The 19534-nt window shown below is 43.6% G+C and overlaps 1 protein-coding gene across 2 annotated transcripts in view; it reads left to right on the top strand.

Annotated features, from left to right (window-relative positions):
- Positions 1-19534, top strand: part of il5ra.S (interleukin 5 receptor subunit alpha S homeolog) — a 53323-nt gene that overhangs the window by 4894 nt on the left and 28895 nt on the right. The window contains exons 1-2 of one of the 2 annotated variants that reach the window (XM_018261341.2): positions 11293-11465; positions 18577-18747. In XM_018261341.2, coding sequence (XP_018116830.1) covers positions 18685-18747 — 63 coding nt within the window. In that variant the 5' untranslated portion in view covers positions 11293-11465; positions 18577-18684. Of the gene's footprint in view, positions 1-11292; positions 11466-18576; positions 18748-19534 lie in introns of those variants that run through there. The other variant, XM_041561703.1, reaches the window with a different exon arrangement.

Here is a 19534-nt window from a genome sequence, read left to right as displayed (position 1 = left end):
CTTTTTTTTATTTTACTACCGCTGTAGTAGTGTATAAGTTGACCTTTTAGGCATTATTTGCCCTGTAGGCATTTTTTGCCCAGTGTGTTATTCAACCAACTGCCATCTAGCTGTGTGACCTTGTTCACATTCTGTCTAAATATCCATAATATTACCGTCTCCAGAAAAAACACCGGAGTGACTTTTTTCAAGCAGCCATAATATATTTTACGTAATCCGTATCCATCGCTGTAGTAGTGTATAAGTTGACCTTTTAGGCATTATTTGCCCTGTAGGCATTTTTTGCCCAGTGTGTTATTCAACCAACTGCCATCTAGCTGTGTGACCTTGTTCACATTCTGTCTAAATATCCATAATATTACCGTCTCCAGAAAAAACACCGGAGTGACTTTTTTCAAGCAGCCATAATATATTTTACGTAATCCGTATCCATCGCTGTATTAGTGTATAAATTGACCTTTTAGGCATTATTTGCCCTGTAGGCATTTTTTGCCCAGTGTGTTATTCAACCAACTGCCATCTAGCTGTGTGACCTTGTTCACATTCTGTCTAAATATCCATAATATTACCGTCTCCAGAAAAAACACCGGAGTGACTTTTTTCAAGCAGCCATAATATATTTTACGTAATCCGTATCCATCGCTGTAGTAGTGTATAAATTGACCTTTTAGGCATTATTTGCCCTGTAGGCATTTTTTGCCCAGTGTGTTATTCAACCAACTGCCATCTAGCTGTGTGACCTTGTTCACATTCTTTCTAAATATCCATAATATTACCGTCTCCAGAAAAAACACCGGAGTGACTATTTTCAAGCAGCCATAATATATTTTACGTAATCCGTATCCATCGCTGTATTAGTGTATAAATTGACCTTTTAGGCATTATTTGCCCTGTAGGCATTTTTTGCCCAGTGTGTTATTCAACCAACTGCCATCTAGCTGTGTGACCTTGTTCACATTCTGTCTAAATATCCATAATATTACCGTCTCCAGAAAAAACACCGGAGTGACTTTTTTCAAGCAGCCATAATATATTTTACGTAATCCGTATCCATCGCTGTATTAGTGTATAAATTGACCTTTTAGGCATTATTTGCCCTGTAGGCATTTTTTGCCCAGTGTGTTATTCAACCAACTGCCATCTAGCTGTGTGACCTTGTTCACATTCTGTCTAAATATCCATAATATTACCGTCTCCAGAAAAAACACCGGAGTGACTTTTTTCAAGCAGCCATAATATATTTTACGTAATCCGTATCCATCGCTGTATTAGTGTATAAATTGACCTTTTAGGCATTATTTGCCCTGTAGGCATTTTTTGCCCCAGTGTGTTATTCAACCAACTGCCATCTAGCTGTGTGACCTTGTTCACATTCTGTCTAAATATCCATAATATTACCGTCTCCAGAAAAAACACCGGAGTGACTTTTTTCAAGCAGCATTCATATATTTTACGTAATCCGTATCCACCGCTGTAGTAGTGTATACGTTAGGGATGCACCGAATCCACTATTTTGGTTTCGGCCGAACCCCCGAATCCTTTGTGAAAGATTCGGCCGAATACCGAACCGAATCCGAACCCTAATTTGCATATGCAAATTAGGGGTGGGAAGGGGAAAACATTTTTTACTTCCTTGTTTTCTGACAAAAAGTCACGTGATTTCCCTCCCGCCCCTAATTTGCATATGCAAATTAGGGTTCGGATTCGGTTCGGCCAGGCAGAAGGATTCGGCCGAATCCGAATCCTGCTGAAAAAGGCCGAATCCTGGCCGAATCCCGAACCGAATCCTGGATTCGGTGCATCCCTAGTATACGTTGATCTTGTGGGCAGTATTTGCACAGTGTTTTCTTCAAACCGCCATCTAGCTGTGTGAGCTTGTTCACATTTTGTCTAAATATTGATAATATTATCGTCTCTAGAAAAACCACTTGAGTTACTTTTTTTCAAGCAGCATTCATATATTTTACGTAATCCGTATCCACCGCTGTAGTAGTGTATACGTTGATCTTGTAGGCATTATTTGCACACTGTTTTCTTCAAACTGCCATCTAGCTGTGTGTATTATCGTTTCCAGAAAAACCAACTGAGTTTTTGTTGTTGTTGTTTTTTTAAAAATAATGCCAGGCAAAGGCAGGCCGCCACGCAGAGGCCGTGCTAGGGGCCGTGCTGCTATGCAATCCTGTGGCCCTAGCAAATTGCCCAGTTTTAAAAAGCCAATGACCCTGAACTCCCAAAATGCTGAAGAGGTAGTTGACTGGCTTACACAGCACACCCCATCCTCTACCGTTTCTAACTTTACCACAACATCCTCCTCATCCTCCACTGCTATGGCCACCCCACGTAACACTTCCTCCACCACCGGTGCCCCTTCTTCACTGGAGTCAGAGGAGTTATTTTCCCATGAGTTTCTTGAACTGAGTAATGCGCAACCATTATTGCCAGAAGAAGATGAAGGAGATGAGGACGTTACACCAGATTTAATTCTGGCAGAGAACACGATAGAGATGGACATAATGAGTGATGAGGAGGAGGTCCCCGCTGCTGCTTCCTTCTGTGATGTGTCAGAAGAAATTGATGCATCTGAGGAGAATGATGATGAGGAGATTGATGTTTTGTGGGTGCCTAGTAGAAGAGAGCAAGAGGAGGGTAGTTCAGATGGAGAGACGGAGAGTCAGAGAGGCAGTAGGAGAATAAGACTTAGAAGAAGCAGGGAGGACAGCCCGCAGGGATCAGTAGGGCAACAACATGTATCGGCACCTGTGTTCAGCCGGCCAACGCACCCGCCATTGCCGCCAATGCCGCCAACTTCTACTGTTACCGCCAGATCGCACACTTCCAAAAAGTCAGCAGTGTGGGATTTTTTTAATGTGTGTGCCTCTGACAAAAGCATTGTAATTTGCAATGAGTGCAGTCAGAAACTGAGCCTTGGTAAGCCCAACAGCCACATAGGCACAACTTCTATGCGAAGGCACATGAGCGGCAAGCACAAAGCACTTTGGGAGCAACACCTCAAAGGCAACAGGCAAACTAAAAGCCACACTCCTTCTGGTCCAGCATCTTACTGCTCTACCTCTGCTCTCCTTGACCCGTCTGAACCACCCTCCACTCCGCCTTCCACCTTGACCACCTGTTCCCATTCCCAGTCATCTGCCACCAGCCAAGTTTCTGTGAAGGCCATGTTTGAGCGTAAGAAGCCAATGTCTGACTGTCACCCCCTTGCCCGGCGTCTGACAGCTGGCTTGTCTGCACTCTTAGCCCGCCAGCTTTTACCATACCAGCTGGTGGACTCTGAGGCCTTCCGCAAATTTGTAGCAATTGGGACACCGCAGTGGAAGGTACCCAGCCGCAATTTTTTTTCTAAAAAGGGAATACCACACCTGTACCAACATGTGCAGAGCCAAGTTACCGCATCTCTGTCACTTAGTGTTGGGCCAAAGGTCCATATGACTACTGACGCATGGTCCTCCAAGCATGGTCAGGGCAGGTATGTCACCTACACTGCCCACTGGGTGAACTTGGTAATGGCTGGGAAGCAGGGAATGGGTAGCTCAACAACAACAGTGGAGTTGGTGTCACCGCCACGGATTGCACGCGGTTCTGCCACCACCTCTACTCCTCCATCGCTCTCTACCTCGTCTTCTTCTTCTTCTTACTCTGCTGCTGGGTCCTCCTTCTCCTCCTCCACACCTGTGCACCCCCAGCTCCCCCTAGGCTATTCGACGTGCCAGGTACGCCGTTGTCACGCTGTCTTGGGGATGACGTGCCTGGAAAGCAAAAACCATACCGGATCTGTACTCCTGTCATCTCTGCAGTCACAGGCCGATCGGTGGCTGACCCCACACCAACTGCAGATCGGAAAAGTGGTGTGTGACAATGGAAGCAATCTGTTGGCAGCGTTGAGACTGGGCAATTTAACACATGTGCCCTGCATGGCACATGTGTTAAATTTAATAGTCCAACGTTTTGTCTCCAAGTACCCAGGATTCCAGGACGTTCTCACCCAGTCCAGAAAGGTGTCGGCCCATTTCAGACGTTCCTACACAGCCATGGCACGCCTTGCTGACATTCAGCAGCGCTACAACATGCCAGTCAGGCGTTTGATTTCTGACAGCCAGACTCGCTGGAATTCAACGCTCATTATGTTGGAACGTCTGCTGCAACAACAAAGGGCCATCAACGAGTACCTTTTTGAACTGGGTGGTAGGACTGGATCTGCAGAGCTGGGGATTTTTTTCCCCCGTTACTGGGTGCTTATGCGCGATGCCTGCAGGCTCATGCGACCTTTTGAAGAGGTGACAAATATGGTCAGTCGCACCGAAGGCACCATCAGCGACCTAATACCCTTCGCTTTCTTCCTGGAGCGTGCCGTGCGACGAGTGACAGATGAGGCTGTAGACCAGCGTGACGAGGAGCTGGAAGCGCGCGATTTCTGGTCGGAATCACCAGAACGAACCCAGGCACCTGCTGCAACGCAGGGAGAGGTGCCAGAAGTGGAGTCAGAGGAGGAAGGTGGCTTTGTGGAGGAGGAGGAGGAGGACCAACAGGAGCAGGCTTCCCAGGGGGCTAGTGGTGACCTTTTGGGGACCCCTGGTCTTGTACGTGGCTGGGGGGAGGAGACCGTGGATGATGCAGTCCTTGATAATGAGGAAGCGGAGATGGATAGCTCTGCATCCAACCTTGTGAGAATGGGGTCTTTCATGCTGTCATGCCTGTTGAAGGACCCCCGTATCAAGAGGCTTAAGGAGAAGGACCTGTACTGGGTCGCAACGCTACTAGACCCTCGGTACAAGCATAAAGTGTCAGAAATGTTACCAACATACCACAAGTCCGAAAAGATGCGGCATTTACAAACCAGCCTGCAAAACATGTTGTACAATGCTTTTAAGGGTGATGTCACTTCAGGAACTCATCAACATTCCAGGGGCAGAGGTGCCAGTAATCCTGCCACGAGCACACCTGCAAGGACAAAGCCCTTTGGCCAGTCTGTAACGTCAGACATGCAAATGTTTTTCTGTCCAAGGCAGCGCCACAACCCTTCTGGATCCACCCTCAAAGAACGCCTCGACCGGCAGGTAGCGGACTACCTGGCATTAACTGCAGATATCGACACTCTGAGGAGCGATGAACCCCTGGACTACTGGGTGTGCAGGCTTGATCTGTGGCCAGAGCTGTCACAATTTGCCATGAACCTCTTGTCTTGCCCAGCCTCAAGTGTGCTCTCAGAAAGGACCTTCAGTGCAGCAGGAGGGATTGTAACTGAGAAGAGAACTCGCCTAGGTCACAAAAGTGTCGATTACCTGACCTTTATTAAAATGAATGAGGGGTGGATCTCGGAGGGTTACTGCACGCCGGAAGACTTGTTCTGACTTCTATGCAGCTGTCCTTCTCTTCAAGCCTCATGACTCCACACACAGCTGTCCTTTAGCGTCCTCCTCCCTCCGCCACCGTTACAAACTAGGGTGCAAACCCTACTGGTTTAATTTTTTCTGGCCTCTGTGCTTCAGTGGCTGCAACCAAAAAAACTGGGCAAACAATGTCTACAAGGTCAACGTATGGCAAAAAATGACTATTTTCAGCATTTATATGGCATATTTTTTCTGGCAACTGTGCTTCAGTGGCTGCGTCCAAAAAAATGCATATTTTCTGCATTTATATGGCATAATTTTTCTGGCCTCTGTGCTTCAGTGGCTGCAACCAAAAAAATGCATATTTTCAGCATTTATATGGCATAATTTTTCTGGCCTCTGTGCTTCAGTGGCTGCAACCAAAAAAATTTATATTTTCAGCATTTATATGGCATAATTTTTCTGGCCTCTGTGCTTCAGTGGCTGCAACCAAAAAAATTTATATTTTCAGCATTTATATGGCATAATTTTTCTGGCCTCTGTGCTTCAGTGGCTTCAACCAAAAAAATGCATATTTTCAGCATTTATATGGCATAATTTTTCTGGCCTCTGTGCTTCAGTGGCTGCAACCAAAAAAATTTATATTTTCAGCATTTATATGGCATAATTTTTCTGGCCTCTGTGCTTCAGTGGCTGCAACCAAAAAAATTTATATTTTCAGCATTTATATGGCATAATTTTTCTGGCAACTGTGCTTCAGTGGCTGCGACCAAAAAAATGACTATTTTCAGCATTTATATGGCATATTTTTTCTGGCCTCTGTGCTTCAGTGGCTGCGGCCAAAAAAACTGGGCAAACAATGCCTACAAGGTCAACGACGTTGACCTTGTAGGCATTGTTTGCCCAGTTTTTTTGGCCGCAGCCACTGAAGCACAGAGGCCAGAAAAAATATGCCATATAAATGCTGAAAATAGTAATTTTTTGCCATACGTTGACTCAACGTATATGGCAAAAAAATGACTATTTTCAGCATTTATATGGCATATTTTTTCTGGCCTCTGTGCTTCAGTGGCTGCGGCCAAAAAAACTGGGCAAACAATGCCTACAAGGTCAACGACGTTGACCTTGTAGGCATTGTTTGCCCAGTTTTTTTGGCCGCAGCCACTGAAGCACAGAGGCCAGAAAAAATATGCCATATAAATGCTGAAAATAGTCATTTTTTGCCATACGTTGACTAAACGTATATGGCAAAAAATTACTATTTTCAGCATTTATATGGCATATTTTTTCTGGCAACTGTGCTTCAGTGGCTGCGACCAAAAAAACTGGGCAAACAATGCCTACAAGGTCAACGTATGGCAAAAAATGACTATTTTCAGCATTTATATGGCATATTTTTTCTGGCAACTGTGCTTCAGTGGCTGCAACCAAAAAAACTGGGCAAACAATGTCTACAAGGTCAACGTATGGCGAAAAATTACTATTTTCAGCATTTATATGGCATATTTTTTCTGGCAACTGTGCTTCAGTGGCTGCGTCCAAAAAAACTGGGCAAACAATGCCTACAAGGTCAACGTATGGCAGTTGTTTAAAGAGAACAGTAGATTACTAGCCAGCAAAGCTACCTAAGCTAAAATGTCCCTCAAATCCCTGCAGACTTCTGTCCCTCCAATACAGAGCAGTATCAAGCAGATTACTAGCCAGCAAACTTACTATCATCTGTCCCTGAAATCACTAACAGCTCTCCCCCTACACTATCTCTTCCAAGCACACACAGGCAGATTTTTCAGATACATTTTTGCCATTGATCCCCCTCTGGCATGCCACTGTCCAGGTCGTTGCACCCTTTAAACAACTTTAAAATCATTTTTCTGGCCAGAAATGTCTTTTTTAGATGTTAAAGTTCGCCTTCCCATTGAAGTCTATGGGGTTCGCGAACCGTTCGCGAACCGCTCGCGAACCGCTCGCATTTTTGCGCAAGTTCGCGAATATGTTCGCGAACTTTTTTTCCGACGTTCGCTACATCCCTATTCACCAGCTCAGACCAGGCGAAGTGCAATGGAATGTATAGGGCTTCTTCAAGTTTTAGTTGAAAAATTTTCTAAGTCCCAAAAACGCTGGCGTCTTTTACTTTTTCAGGCTGCAAAAGTCCGTAAAAATGTTTTTGGGTACCCGGGCTCCCCCATACATTTCCTAACATATGACACATAAACTATACACTGGGCACATGTGTAGGGCAATATAAAACATTATTTTATTTTATTAAGGTTCCCTGGGCTTGTGTAGTGTAATGTATTTAATGCAACATATATGTCCATTGTACTTTAACTTCCCGCCGTATGCAAATTAGCCAACGCTAGCACAACTTCGCTTCGTTTGGCGCAATAACGCTAGTGCAACTTCGCCAGAGTTCGGTGCCCTGGACGCAACTTCGGATTTTAGTGAATTATCGTTGTCCTGTGAATCTACATAGTTACATAGTACATAGTTACATAGTTAAATCGGGTTGAAAAAAGACAAAGTCCATCAAGTCCAACCCCTTCAAATGAAAACCCAGCATCCATACACACACCCCTCCCTAATTTGACATAAATTCTATATACCCATATCTATACTAACTATAGAGTTTAGTATCACAATAGCCTTTGATATTATGTCTGTCCAAGAAATCATCCAAGTCACTCTTAAAGGCATTAATTGCATCAGCATCACAACATCACCCGGCAGTGCATTCCACAACCTCACTGTCCTGACTGTGAAGAACCCCCTACGTTGCTTCAAATGAAAGTTCTTTTCTTCTAGTCTGAAGGGGTGGCCTCTGGTACGGTGATCCACTTTATGGGTAAAAAGGTCCCCTGCTATTTGTCTATAATGTCCTCTAATGTACTTGTAAAGTGTAATCCTGTCTCCTCGCAAGCGCCTTTTCTCCAGAGAAAACAACCCCAACCTTCTTTAATAATTTAAGTCTTCCACACCTCTAACCAGTTTACTTGCACTTAGTCTCTGCACTCTCTCCAGCTCATTTATATCCCTCTTAAGGACTGGAGTCCAAAACTGCACTGCATACTCCAGATGAGGCCTTACCAGGGACCTATAAAGAGGCATAATTATGTTTTCATCCCTTGAGTTAATGCCCTTTTTTATGCAAGACAGAACTTTATTTGCTTTAGTAGCCACAGAATGACACTGCCCAGAATTAGACAATGTGTTATCTACAAAGACCCCTAGATCCTTCTCATTTAAGGAAACTCCCAACACACTGCCATTTAGTGTATAACTTGCATTTACTGTATATTATTTTTACCAAAGTGCATATTCTTGCATTTGTCAACATTGAACCACATTTTCCAGTTTGTTGCCCAGTTTTCGAACTTACACAAATCACTCTGCAAAGTGGCAGCATCCTGCATGGAACCTATAGTTCTGCACAATTTAGTATCATCTGCAAAAATAGAAACAGTACTTTCAATGCCCACCTCCAGGTCATTAATAAACAAGTTGAAAAGCAAGGGACCTAGTACAGAGCCCTGAGCCCACTAACAACACTGGTCTAATTAGAAAATGTTCCATTTACCACCACTTTGTAGTCTATCTTTTAGCCAGTTCTCTATCCAGGTACAAATACTATGTTCCCGGCCAACATTCCTTAATTTAACCAGTAACCTTTTGTGTGGCACTGTATCAAATGCTTTAGCAAAGTGTAAAGGTGGCTATAGACGCAAAGATCCTATCGTACGAATCCTTGATTCGTATGATTTTTGGACCGTGTGTGGTCATTCAGACAGGTTTGATTTTGTCCCGACCAATCCCGCCGGAGCCCATTGCGAATCGTAATCGGATCGTTCGGCCATAGGGCCGAAATTTCAGATTACCCCCGATATAGCCATGCCTGTTAGTGGCATATCGGGGAAAGATCCGCTCATTTGCGATGTTGCCACACGAGTGGATCTTTGCATCTATGGCCACCTTTAGTAAATCACATCCACTGCCATCCCAGAATCGAGGTCCCTGCTCACCTTCTCATAAAAATAAATTAATTTAGTCTGGCAAGATCTATTACGCATAAAACCATGCTGACATACACTCATAGTATTATGATTTGCTATAAAGTCCAGTATCTTATCCTTTATTAACCCTTCGAAAAGCTTTCCTACCACTGACGTCAGACTAACTGGCCTATAATTTTGACATTAGCAATTCGCCAGTCTCTCGGCACTATGCCAGATCTCAATGAATCCTGAAAAATTAAGTACAGAGGTTTGGCAATCACAGAGCTAAGCTCGCTAAGTACCCCGGGATGAATACCATCTGGCCCCGGACCTTTGTTTATCTTAACATGTTCTAGTCTCTTTTGAATTTCATCATGTGTGAACCATGCATCATTAGTTGTATTACTAGAATTGGGACTATTAAGAGGAATCTCAAAGGAGACCATGTTATGATCACTATTCCCTAAATGTTCACCCACACAAATGTTAGAGATGAGTTCAGTATTATTAATTATTACAAGGTCCAAAAGAGAGTTATACCTAGTAGGTTCTTGAACGAGCTGGAATACAAAGTTGTCATTCAGCATATTTACAAATCTACTAGCTTTTTCTGTCTTAGCAACCCCATTAACCCAGTCAATGTCTGAAGTCACCCATAGCAACAACTTGACCCAACTGTGAAGCCGCTTGTATCTGCAAGAGTAGCTGGGCTTCATACTCGACACTTATACGAGGTGGTTTATAGCATACACCAATCATAATTCTTTTTGTTACCTTTTGCCCAGTCAAAATCTCTACCAGAGGGATTCTACACCCTCACCAGTGCCAGCTATGGTTATTTCTTTAGCGCATGGCTTTAATTCAGGCTTTACATACAAACACACTCCTCCACCCTTTTTTATCCCTCTGTCCCTGCTAAAAAGGGTGTAAACATTTAAATGCACAATCCAGTCACATGTTTCATCCCACCAGGTCTCAGTGATACAGATTATATCATAAATGCCTGCCGAAGTGTTACGGTGTGAGCGAAGCCGGCGCTGGTTATTTTCCGCAATTTAGTGAATTTGCCCCTATGTTTTGCCACAGTCACCCGCAAAGGGGAGGTCACGGCAGGAACAATTTTGCAAATCTGGGTGCGGATCATGGGGCACACAAGAGCCAGGGGCCCATCGAGTTTTTTCCTGGTGCCCCGCCGGTCCAGTCGGACCCTGACAATTAAATATATAAACAGTAAGTAGTCAGTTAAACCAAAGAAAGAATATTGCAGCGCGGTTGAGAGAGAAGATGTGACAAATTGTTTCTTTCAGTCAGTCCAGGTACAGGACCTATTATTCAGAATGCTTGTGACCTTGGGTTTTCCAGATCTTTCTGTAATTTGCATGACCACCGTATATGATGCAGTCAGTGACCCCCATTTGAAAGCTGGGAAGAGTCAGAAGAAAAAGCCTAATAATTTAAGAACTATAGACACAAATAATGAAGACCAGTTGAAAAGTTGCTTAGAATTGGTCATTCTATAACATTTACTAAAAGTTAACTTACAGGTGAACCGACCCTTTCAGTCTGCTGAAATCATTTAACCATGAAATACAGTAATTTCAGCAGATATACTGTAAGATTTTAGCAGACTTAAGGTATTGTGATCCAAATTACGGAAAGATCTCTTATCTAGAAAACCCCAGTTCCCAAGCAATTATATCTACCAGATCAAATGCAAGCGCAGCTTTGTGGTATGAGACGCAATTGTATCTGGGAAGCTGCTCTTGGCGAACCATGTTAGGGAATGCTGGAAGTTGTACTTTAGCACAAGCTGAGGTGAGACATGCTTTCTGTAATAGATCTCACTAGCTATTCAAGTCATTTTACACTTATTTTTGGATCTTTGCCATTTTTAAAGAAACGTAGTTTACAGTAATTGCTCTTGTCATGGGGGGGAGATGACTTGGTTGCCAAGTTACTGCAGCTTGTTCCCTAGTTTTTATATCAGTGGTTGCGCTGGCTGGAATTTCCCAATTTCCCAATTTCCCAGCGTGTCTCATGTGTTACTGAGGAGGAAGGCTGGATACCGTGGAGTAGCCTATTTGCCAGCAGCTGTGCGGCTCTCTGCCACCCTCTCCCTTTTACTCTTCAGGTATGTTCTTGCCCACATCACATTTACGGCAAATTCTATCCTGCCTGTGTTTATACCCCCCTTCTCTGCTTGTCCTTGTGTTTCTCTGAAGCCTGTCTGTTCCAAAGCTGCATTTCCTGTGCTGGGGGCTCCCCTCTCCCTGTGCGTCTGCACTAGGAAATACTACTGCTTCACTTCACCATAACAACTCCTGTTTCAGTCATTTCTTGAATTTTCCTGTTATGTTTATTTTGTACCTCACACTAGTGTGTAAATGTAAATGTGCTGTAATCCAGGGGTGCCCAAAAGGTTGATCGGGATCTACCAGTAGACCTTTAGCTGGTGATCAGCAGATCTCAAGACTTGTCAACAAACAGCTTGTCGAAATCACCCTCATATTTCATGTTTTTCATTCTGATAATTATTATGCTAAGGTTACAGAATAAATATTTGTTATTATACATATAGCTATATACACTTATAAATCAATATTTAAGTAATATTTTCCATGGAACAGAATGCTAACAATGCTTTTATGGATGTAGATAATAATGGGACAACATCACTAAAAGTAGACCTCGCATTAGTAAAGTATGGGCACTCCTGCTGTAAGCTGAGTGAGCTCTGACTTCTTACCTCACTGTCTATTTAGGAGAAAGTAATTAGAAATTAGTTAGCAAATATGGAAGGTTTTTTTTTACCCAGAACCACACTGGCCCTATCTGTTGTACCAGCGAAGTAAGTCTTTTATTCAGCTGCTATCCTATGGCTGTGGGATAATAGTCTCTGGGAAGGGAGTGTGACTGTGGGATAGCAGGTATAGTAGGGAGAGATGGTGCCTATAGTAACAGTGGGTTAATAGTCTCTGGGAAGGGACTGTGGCTGTGGGATAGCAGGTATAGTAGGGAGAGATGGTGCCTAAAGTAACAGTGGGATAATAGTCTTTGGGAAGGGAGTGTGACTGTGGGATAGCAGGTATAGTAGGGAGAGATGGTGTCTATAGTAACAGTGGGATAATAGTCTCTGGGAAGGGAGTGTGACTGTGGGATAGCAGGTATAGTAGGGAGAGATGGTGCCTATAGTAACAGTGGGATAATAGTCTCTGGGAAGGGACTGTGGCTGTAGGATAGCAGGTATAGTAGGGAGAGATGGTGCCTATAGTAACAGTGGGATAATAGTCTCTGGGAAGGGACTGTGGCTGTGGGATAGCAGGTATAGTAGGGAGAGATGGTGCTTATAGTAACAGTGGGATACTGGCCATCTGTTGGTTCAGGCAAATGCCCAATGGGCCTTAATGTAAATTGGCTGCTCACCTATAAATGCAACTTAGGTCCGTATTTAATATGTAAATGAGCTGTCCCCACAACAGAGTTACAAGCTTCAGCAATCGACAAACTGAATAATAAAACATATAGCCTGCTTTAAACAGAGTGTGGCATCAGAGGTGGAGAGACAGGAGAAATGCTAATCAATGCTCTAACTACACAACATACTGTAGAACTGTAGGGGAAGTGCGCACAGGGGTATGTAAGGTCAAGAGTGAGTTTATTGTCATTTCATCCATATACGTTTGTACAGTACACAGTGAGACGAAACAACGTTCCTCTAGGACCATGGTGCTACAAACAACATAGATGTACCGGACAACAGACAAAAAAGTGCAAGTACAAAAATATGCGACTCCTGCAAGACAGGTCAGCACAGTGCAGGGACAGGACAAGACAGGTCAGCACACACTCAGCAGATGTAATATGTTAAGTAAATAATGCCAAACGTCAGACATGATGGGTGTATCATTGTGATATGATAGTAGTGAGAACATGATAAAGAACATGATTAAGTGCAGATGTGCTCCAACAATTGTATCCAATGGCTATTTATTTATACAATGGAGAACAGTGGCTGTGTAACGTTGTGGTATATAGTAAGGTCAGATGGAGTGTGAGTGTGAGAGAGAGATCTGTCCGGTCCCTGAGTATTCAGGAGCCTTATGGCTTGGGTGAAGAAACTGTTACACAGTCTGGTAGTGAGGGCCATAAAGCTTCGGTACCTTTTCCAGATGGCAGGAGTGTGAACAGTGAGTGTGAGGGGTATGTTGGATCAGCCACAATGCTGGTGGCTTTACAGATGCAGCGAGTGGTGTAAATGTCCATGATGGAAGGAGTTAGACACCTATGATCTTCTCTGCTGTCTTCACTATCCTCTATAGGGTCTTGCGCTCCATGACAGTGCAGTTCCCAGCCCATGGAAGGTCAGGGAAGAAGCCACAAGTGACTAAGTAAATCACGTATATTACCGCTCTGTATAGAGTTGTTCCACAGTGTTAGGCGGGGAGCTCTGTCACATCTATTCATGCGGCACCTCCCTCAGAAAGGCCCACAAGTTTTTCCGGTTGTGTCAGTAAAGAGCCGTATGGGTGTGCTGTGTGTGCCCAGAGATAGGCATTAGCATAAGCTCTGCCCGACTTCTCAGGAAATTGCAGGCTGTTGGGCTCCAGCCACGCACGCAGTATGTCAGCATTTACTGTGGGGAGTGTGTAAGGGGTTCGGCGAGGACATGTTTATGTTTGCATCCCTCATACAACTTTAGGAAAGTCTTCTACAGGCCAGAGCGTTTGGTGACCTGTCAGTGGCAGCCTTGGCTTTCCTATGCTATCTGTATTAGCACAGCATTAGGGGTTATGTAATAAAATGCACTAAGTTTACCGGTAGCAAGGATGTAAAATTTTCCTGTCACCTGTTTAAAAGCAAACATCTTATTGGATACTTCTCCTGGGAGCAAATGTAGTGCTTTTTTATTACATATGGGGGAATGGGACTTGCCAGCGGAACAGTCTCAGAGGCAATTAAATGATAATATATACTCCATATAACACAAAGATTATGCTAATATTTGTACTTGTGGACTGTGACACACATGGCGATTCAGCTCTCTTATACTCCAGGGTGTATGGTCTAGCAGGAAAATTTAGAATATACTGTAAGTATAGACCACTAATACAACTGATAGAAACTGGGTTGAGATATTTGTTGCAAGGCTCAGTTTAAGCATTTATGGTGTACAAAATGCTGGGGATTATATGATAATCGACCCCACTTGGTACAGGAAATACAGCTCTTAAAATATTTATTAATAAACACTAGTTCTAGTTCAACCTTGGGGTTGAAAATATATTTATAGTGATGGTGCCTATAGTAGCAGTGGGGACAAAAGTCTCTTGGAATAGACTGTGGCAGTGGGATAGCAGGTATAGTAGGGAGAGATGGTGCCTATAGTAACAGTGGGATAATAGTCTCTGGGAAGGGACAGTGGCTGTGGGATAGCAGGTATAGTAGGGAGAGATGGTGCCTATAGTAACAGTGGGATAATAGTCTCTGGGAAGGGACTGTGACTGTGGGATAGCAGGTATAGTAGGGAGAGATGGTGCCTATAGTAGCAGTGGGGATAATAGTTTCTGAGAAGGGACTGTGGCTGTGGGATAGCAGGTATAGTAGGGAGAGATGGTGCCTATAGTAACAGTGGGATAATAGTCTCTGGGAAGGGACTGTGACTGTGGGATAGCAGGTATAGTAGGGAGAGATGGTGCCTATAGTAGCAGTGGGATAATAGTCTCCTGGGAAGGGACAGTGGCTGTGGGATAGCAGGTATAGTAGGGAGAGATGGTGCCTATAGTAACAGTGGGGATAATAGTCTCTGGGAAGGGACTGTGGCTGTGGGATAGCAGGTATAGTAGGGAGAGATGGTGCTTATAGAAGCAGTGGGATACTGGCCATCTGTTGGTTCAGGCAAATGCCCAATGGGCCTTAATGTAAATTGGCTGCTCACCTATAAATGCAAATTAGGTCCGTCTTTAATATGTAAATAAGCTGTCCCCACAACAGAGTTACAAGCTTCAGCAATCGACAAACTGAATAATAGAACATATAGCCTGCTTTAAACAGAGTGTGGCATCAGAGGTGGAGAGACAGGAGAAATTCTAATCAATGCTCTAACTAGACAACATACTGTGGAACTGTAGGGGAAGTGCGCACAGGGGTATGTAAGGTCAAGAGTGAGTTTATTGTCATTTCATCCATATACGTTTGTACAGTACACAGTGAGACGAAACAACGTTCCTCTAGGACCATGGTGCTACACACAACATAGATGTACCGGACAACAGACAAAAAGTGAAAGTGCAAAAATATGCGACTCCTGCAAGACAGGTCAGCACAGTGCAGGGACAGGACAAGACAGTGCACACTCAGCAGATGTAATATGTTAAGTAAATAATGCTAAACGTCAGACATGATGGGTGTATCATTGTGATATGATAGTAGTAAGAACATGATAAAGAACATGATTAAGTGCAGATGTGCTCCAACAATTGTATCCAATGGCTATTTATTTAAACAATGGAGTACAGTGGCTGTGCAACGTTGTGGTATATAGTAGGGTCAGATGGAGAGATCTGTCCGGTCCCTGAGTATTCAGGAGCCTTATGGCTTGGGGGAAGAAACTGTTACACAGTCTGGTAGTGAGGGCCCTAATGCTTCGGTACCTTTTTCCAGATGGCAGGAGTGTGAACAGTGAGTGTGAGGGGTATGTTGGATCAGCCACAATGTTGGTGGCTTTACAGATGCAGCGAGTGGTGTAAATGTCCATAATGGAATCAAGAGAGACACCTATGATCTTCTCTGCTCTCTTCACTATCCTCTATAGGGTCTTGCGCTCCATGACAGTGCAGTTCCCAGCCCATGGAAGGTCAGGGAAGAAGCCACAAGTGACTAAGTAAATCACGTATATTACCGCTCTGTATAGAGTTGTTCCACAGTGTTAGGCGGGGAGCTCTGTCACATCTATTCATGCGGCACCTCCCTCAGAAAAGCCCATAAGTTTTTCCGGTTGTGTCAGTAAAGAGCCGTATGGGTGTGCTGTGTGTGCCCAGAGATAGGCATTAGCATAAGCTCTGCCCGACTTCTCAGGAAATTGCAGGCTGTTGGGCTCCAGCCACGCACGCAGTATGTCAGCATTTACTGTGGGGAGTGTGTAAGGGGTTCGGCGAGGACATGTTTATGTTTGCATCCCTCATACAACTTCAGGAAAGTCTTCTACAGGCCAGAGCGTTTGGTGACCTGTCAGTGGCAGCCCTGGCTTTCCTATGCTATCTGTATTGGCACAGCATTAGGGGTTATGTAATAAAAGGCACTAAGTTTGCCTCTAAGGGCCGGTAGCAAGGATGTAAAATTTTCCTGTCACCTGTTTAAAAGCAAACATCTTATTGGATACTTCTCCTGGGAGCAAATGTAGTGTTTTTTTATTACATATGGGGGAATGGGACTTGCCACCGAAACAGTCTCAGAGGCAATTAAATGATAATATATACTCCATATAACACAAAGATTATGCTAATATTTGTACTTGTGGACTGTGACACACATGGCGATTCAGCTCTCTTATACTCCAGGGTGTATGGTCTAGCAGGAAAATTTAGAATATACTGTAAGTATAGACCACTAATACAACTGATAGAAACTGGGTTGAGATATTTGTTGCAAGGCTCAGTTTAAGCATTTAGGGTGTACAAAATGCTGGGGATTATATGATAATCGACCCCACTTGGTACAGGAAATACAGCTCTTAAAATATTTATTAATAAACACTAGTTCTAGTTCAAACTTGGGGTTGTAAATATATTTATAGTGACGGGTGAATATATTCGGCAGGTGTGAATTTGCGGTGGAAATTCGCAACGTTAAGAAAATTTGGACACGGTTGGAATAGTCGCTTGCGTCAAAACTGTCGTGTGTCAACATTATTTGGACGCCCATTGATGTTAATGCAGGTGTCAAAATTCACGTGGGTGTTAAAATTCGCGTTTCAAAAATTTTTCGCCTGAATATTTTTAGGTGAAGCGAAACGGGACAAATTCACTTCTTGAATATATATCATGCTTTGCATTAACAAGAATACATGGGCTGCTTTGATACTTTTGCCAGGGCTGCTTTTTCCTCCCAGTCCGGCCTTAATAATAGTCTCCCACAGAACAGGGGCTGAAATCCCAGAAGAAATAATCAAAGAATTGAAAGGCACTTGAGCAAAGGTGGATGAAAATGCAGGAGAGAATTATAAATGAGGAGAGGGATGAGAAAACAACAGCAGGAAAACCCAAAGTATATTAAACAATGGGAAAGGGTGTGGCACAATGGAGCTGAAAAGGGAATGGAAGAATTGCGAGAAGTGAAGTTCAGAAAAACCTCCATCATGTTTTATAGTCAATCGTTATTGCCAGGTCTCCATCCCCCCCAGAATTCCAATGTAATTGCAGGGCCAGTTTAGTAGCATCTGTCATAACTTGTAATCATGGTGCGCCCACTTTTCAGGAACCTCATGTAAGTTGCAATGCACAGTTTCAGAGTAGGGAAGACATCATACATGCAGCTTGGTGCAAGTCAGGGAACCCTGAAATTACAGCCAGATCCAAGCTAAACTCTTGTTCACAAGTCATTCGACTTGCCGAGTTTCTTATCTTGGATTTTGTTAGGAGTGTCAGTGACACGCACATGCTCAGTGGGCTTTGAACAGCTGTTGAGAAGCTCAGTTTAGGGGTCTTCACAAATTTTCAAGCAGAAAATTAGGCTGGCCTGTAATATAAGATGATGCTACAGGGCTGATAATTAAATTCTGATGCTGATTTTGCCGGTTTCTAAGCTGCCATGTACTAATAACCGGAATTATTTATAAATCAGCCAGATAGCGTGTTGAATAAATTGAGCAGAAAATAAGATGGGGAGCTACTGGGACACTTTTGAAGGCACAGATCTTCCCTGCTTTGGTTGTATTGGGCTGGCACAGAAGCCCAAAACATAATGTACAACATTTCTACCTTACTTATTTTTAGTTCTCCTTTAACAAATACATGAGTTGGTAGCAGTATATATATCATATATGGGATTGTTGCTTGGTGGAGTGTCAGAGAGCTGAATAGGGATTTCCACCATTAAACTAGAATTTGGACAGTACAAGCTGTTGTATTATCACCACCTAATGCCAGTAGCAGCTGCTCAGACTGTTGTGCATGTGGCTCTGGGCTCAAAAGGAGCATACCCAACTGGTGGTTAATGATTCTGAAGCTGTTTCTTTTCTTTTACAGATTGAATGCGCACTGCTAGAGACTCAAATCCAGTGCCAAAAGGGTTCAACTTGAGCAATTCCTTTGTGGCCGAAGAGGTCCTTGTGACATAGGAGCTGGAAGATTTGCATGTGGCAGAAAATGGCCAGAGCATGTCCCACCATGATAATGTCAGCACTTACTCAGAGCCTGGTATGTCCCTGCTGTTTCCTATTAAGGAGGTTGGGTTTGTCTGATACCCCCACTGCGAGTATCCTTCAGGCAATAGGTATGCCAATGGCAAAAGTGGAAGATACTCATAACTGGACAGTGCCTGCTTCTAGTGATGGCCATGGGCAGGATAGAAACCGTCCTGCCATGGATAATATCACTGCTGTGACAGTTTCGGCTGTGGCACAAGTGTACAAGTGACTCCTTTTCCCTGTGGGTACCGATCCCACTTCTTTCGAGGTCCATCCGGGTGTTCTGACCTTTTGCGGGAAAGGGAGGTAATTTGCATGATGTGTGGCAGCAAAGTGAAGTGGGGAAGTGGCATAGGCTGATTGGGGACCACAGCTCTCTTTATTCATTTTGTACTGCTACCTCACCCATCCTGATTTTATCAGCTCTTTTACAGCTTTTCTTTATGCATGACTTATGCCTTTACTTTGAGCTGGGCATTTCCATTCAGAGAACTCCAAAGCACACAGTTGCAGTCTCTTGTTATCAGATTTGTAAGAACTCAGTCACTATGATTCCATCTAAAGACTCATTGTGCTTGACATTATGGGGCGGTAAAAAAAAAAACAATGTATAGGCTAAGGGCCAGCTATATTACTGGATGCCTAAGTGCCTAATGATAATTTGGAGAGATTACCTATTCAGTTTCTCAACCCCCTTAACAAATGTATTTTACATTGTGTGTTATTATTGCTGGTGGTTTGAGAATTAATGAGAGATGATTTGCAAAAAATTCTAAGTGTATTCAAAACTGTGTGAA

Source organism: Xenopus laevis, chromosome 4S, assembly GCF_017654675.1.
Source record: "Xenopus laevis strain J_2021 chromosome 4S, Xenopus_laevis_v10.1, whole genome shotgun sequence".
Lineage (NCBI taxonomy): Eukaryota > Metazoa > Chordata > Amphibia > Anura > Pipidae > Xenopus > Xenopus laevis.
This window is presented reverse-complemented; position numbering and strand designations above follow the sequence as displayed.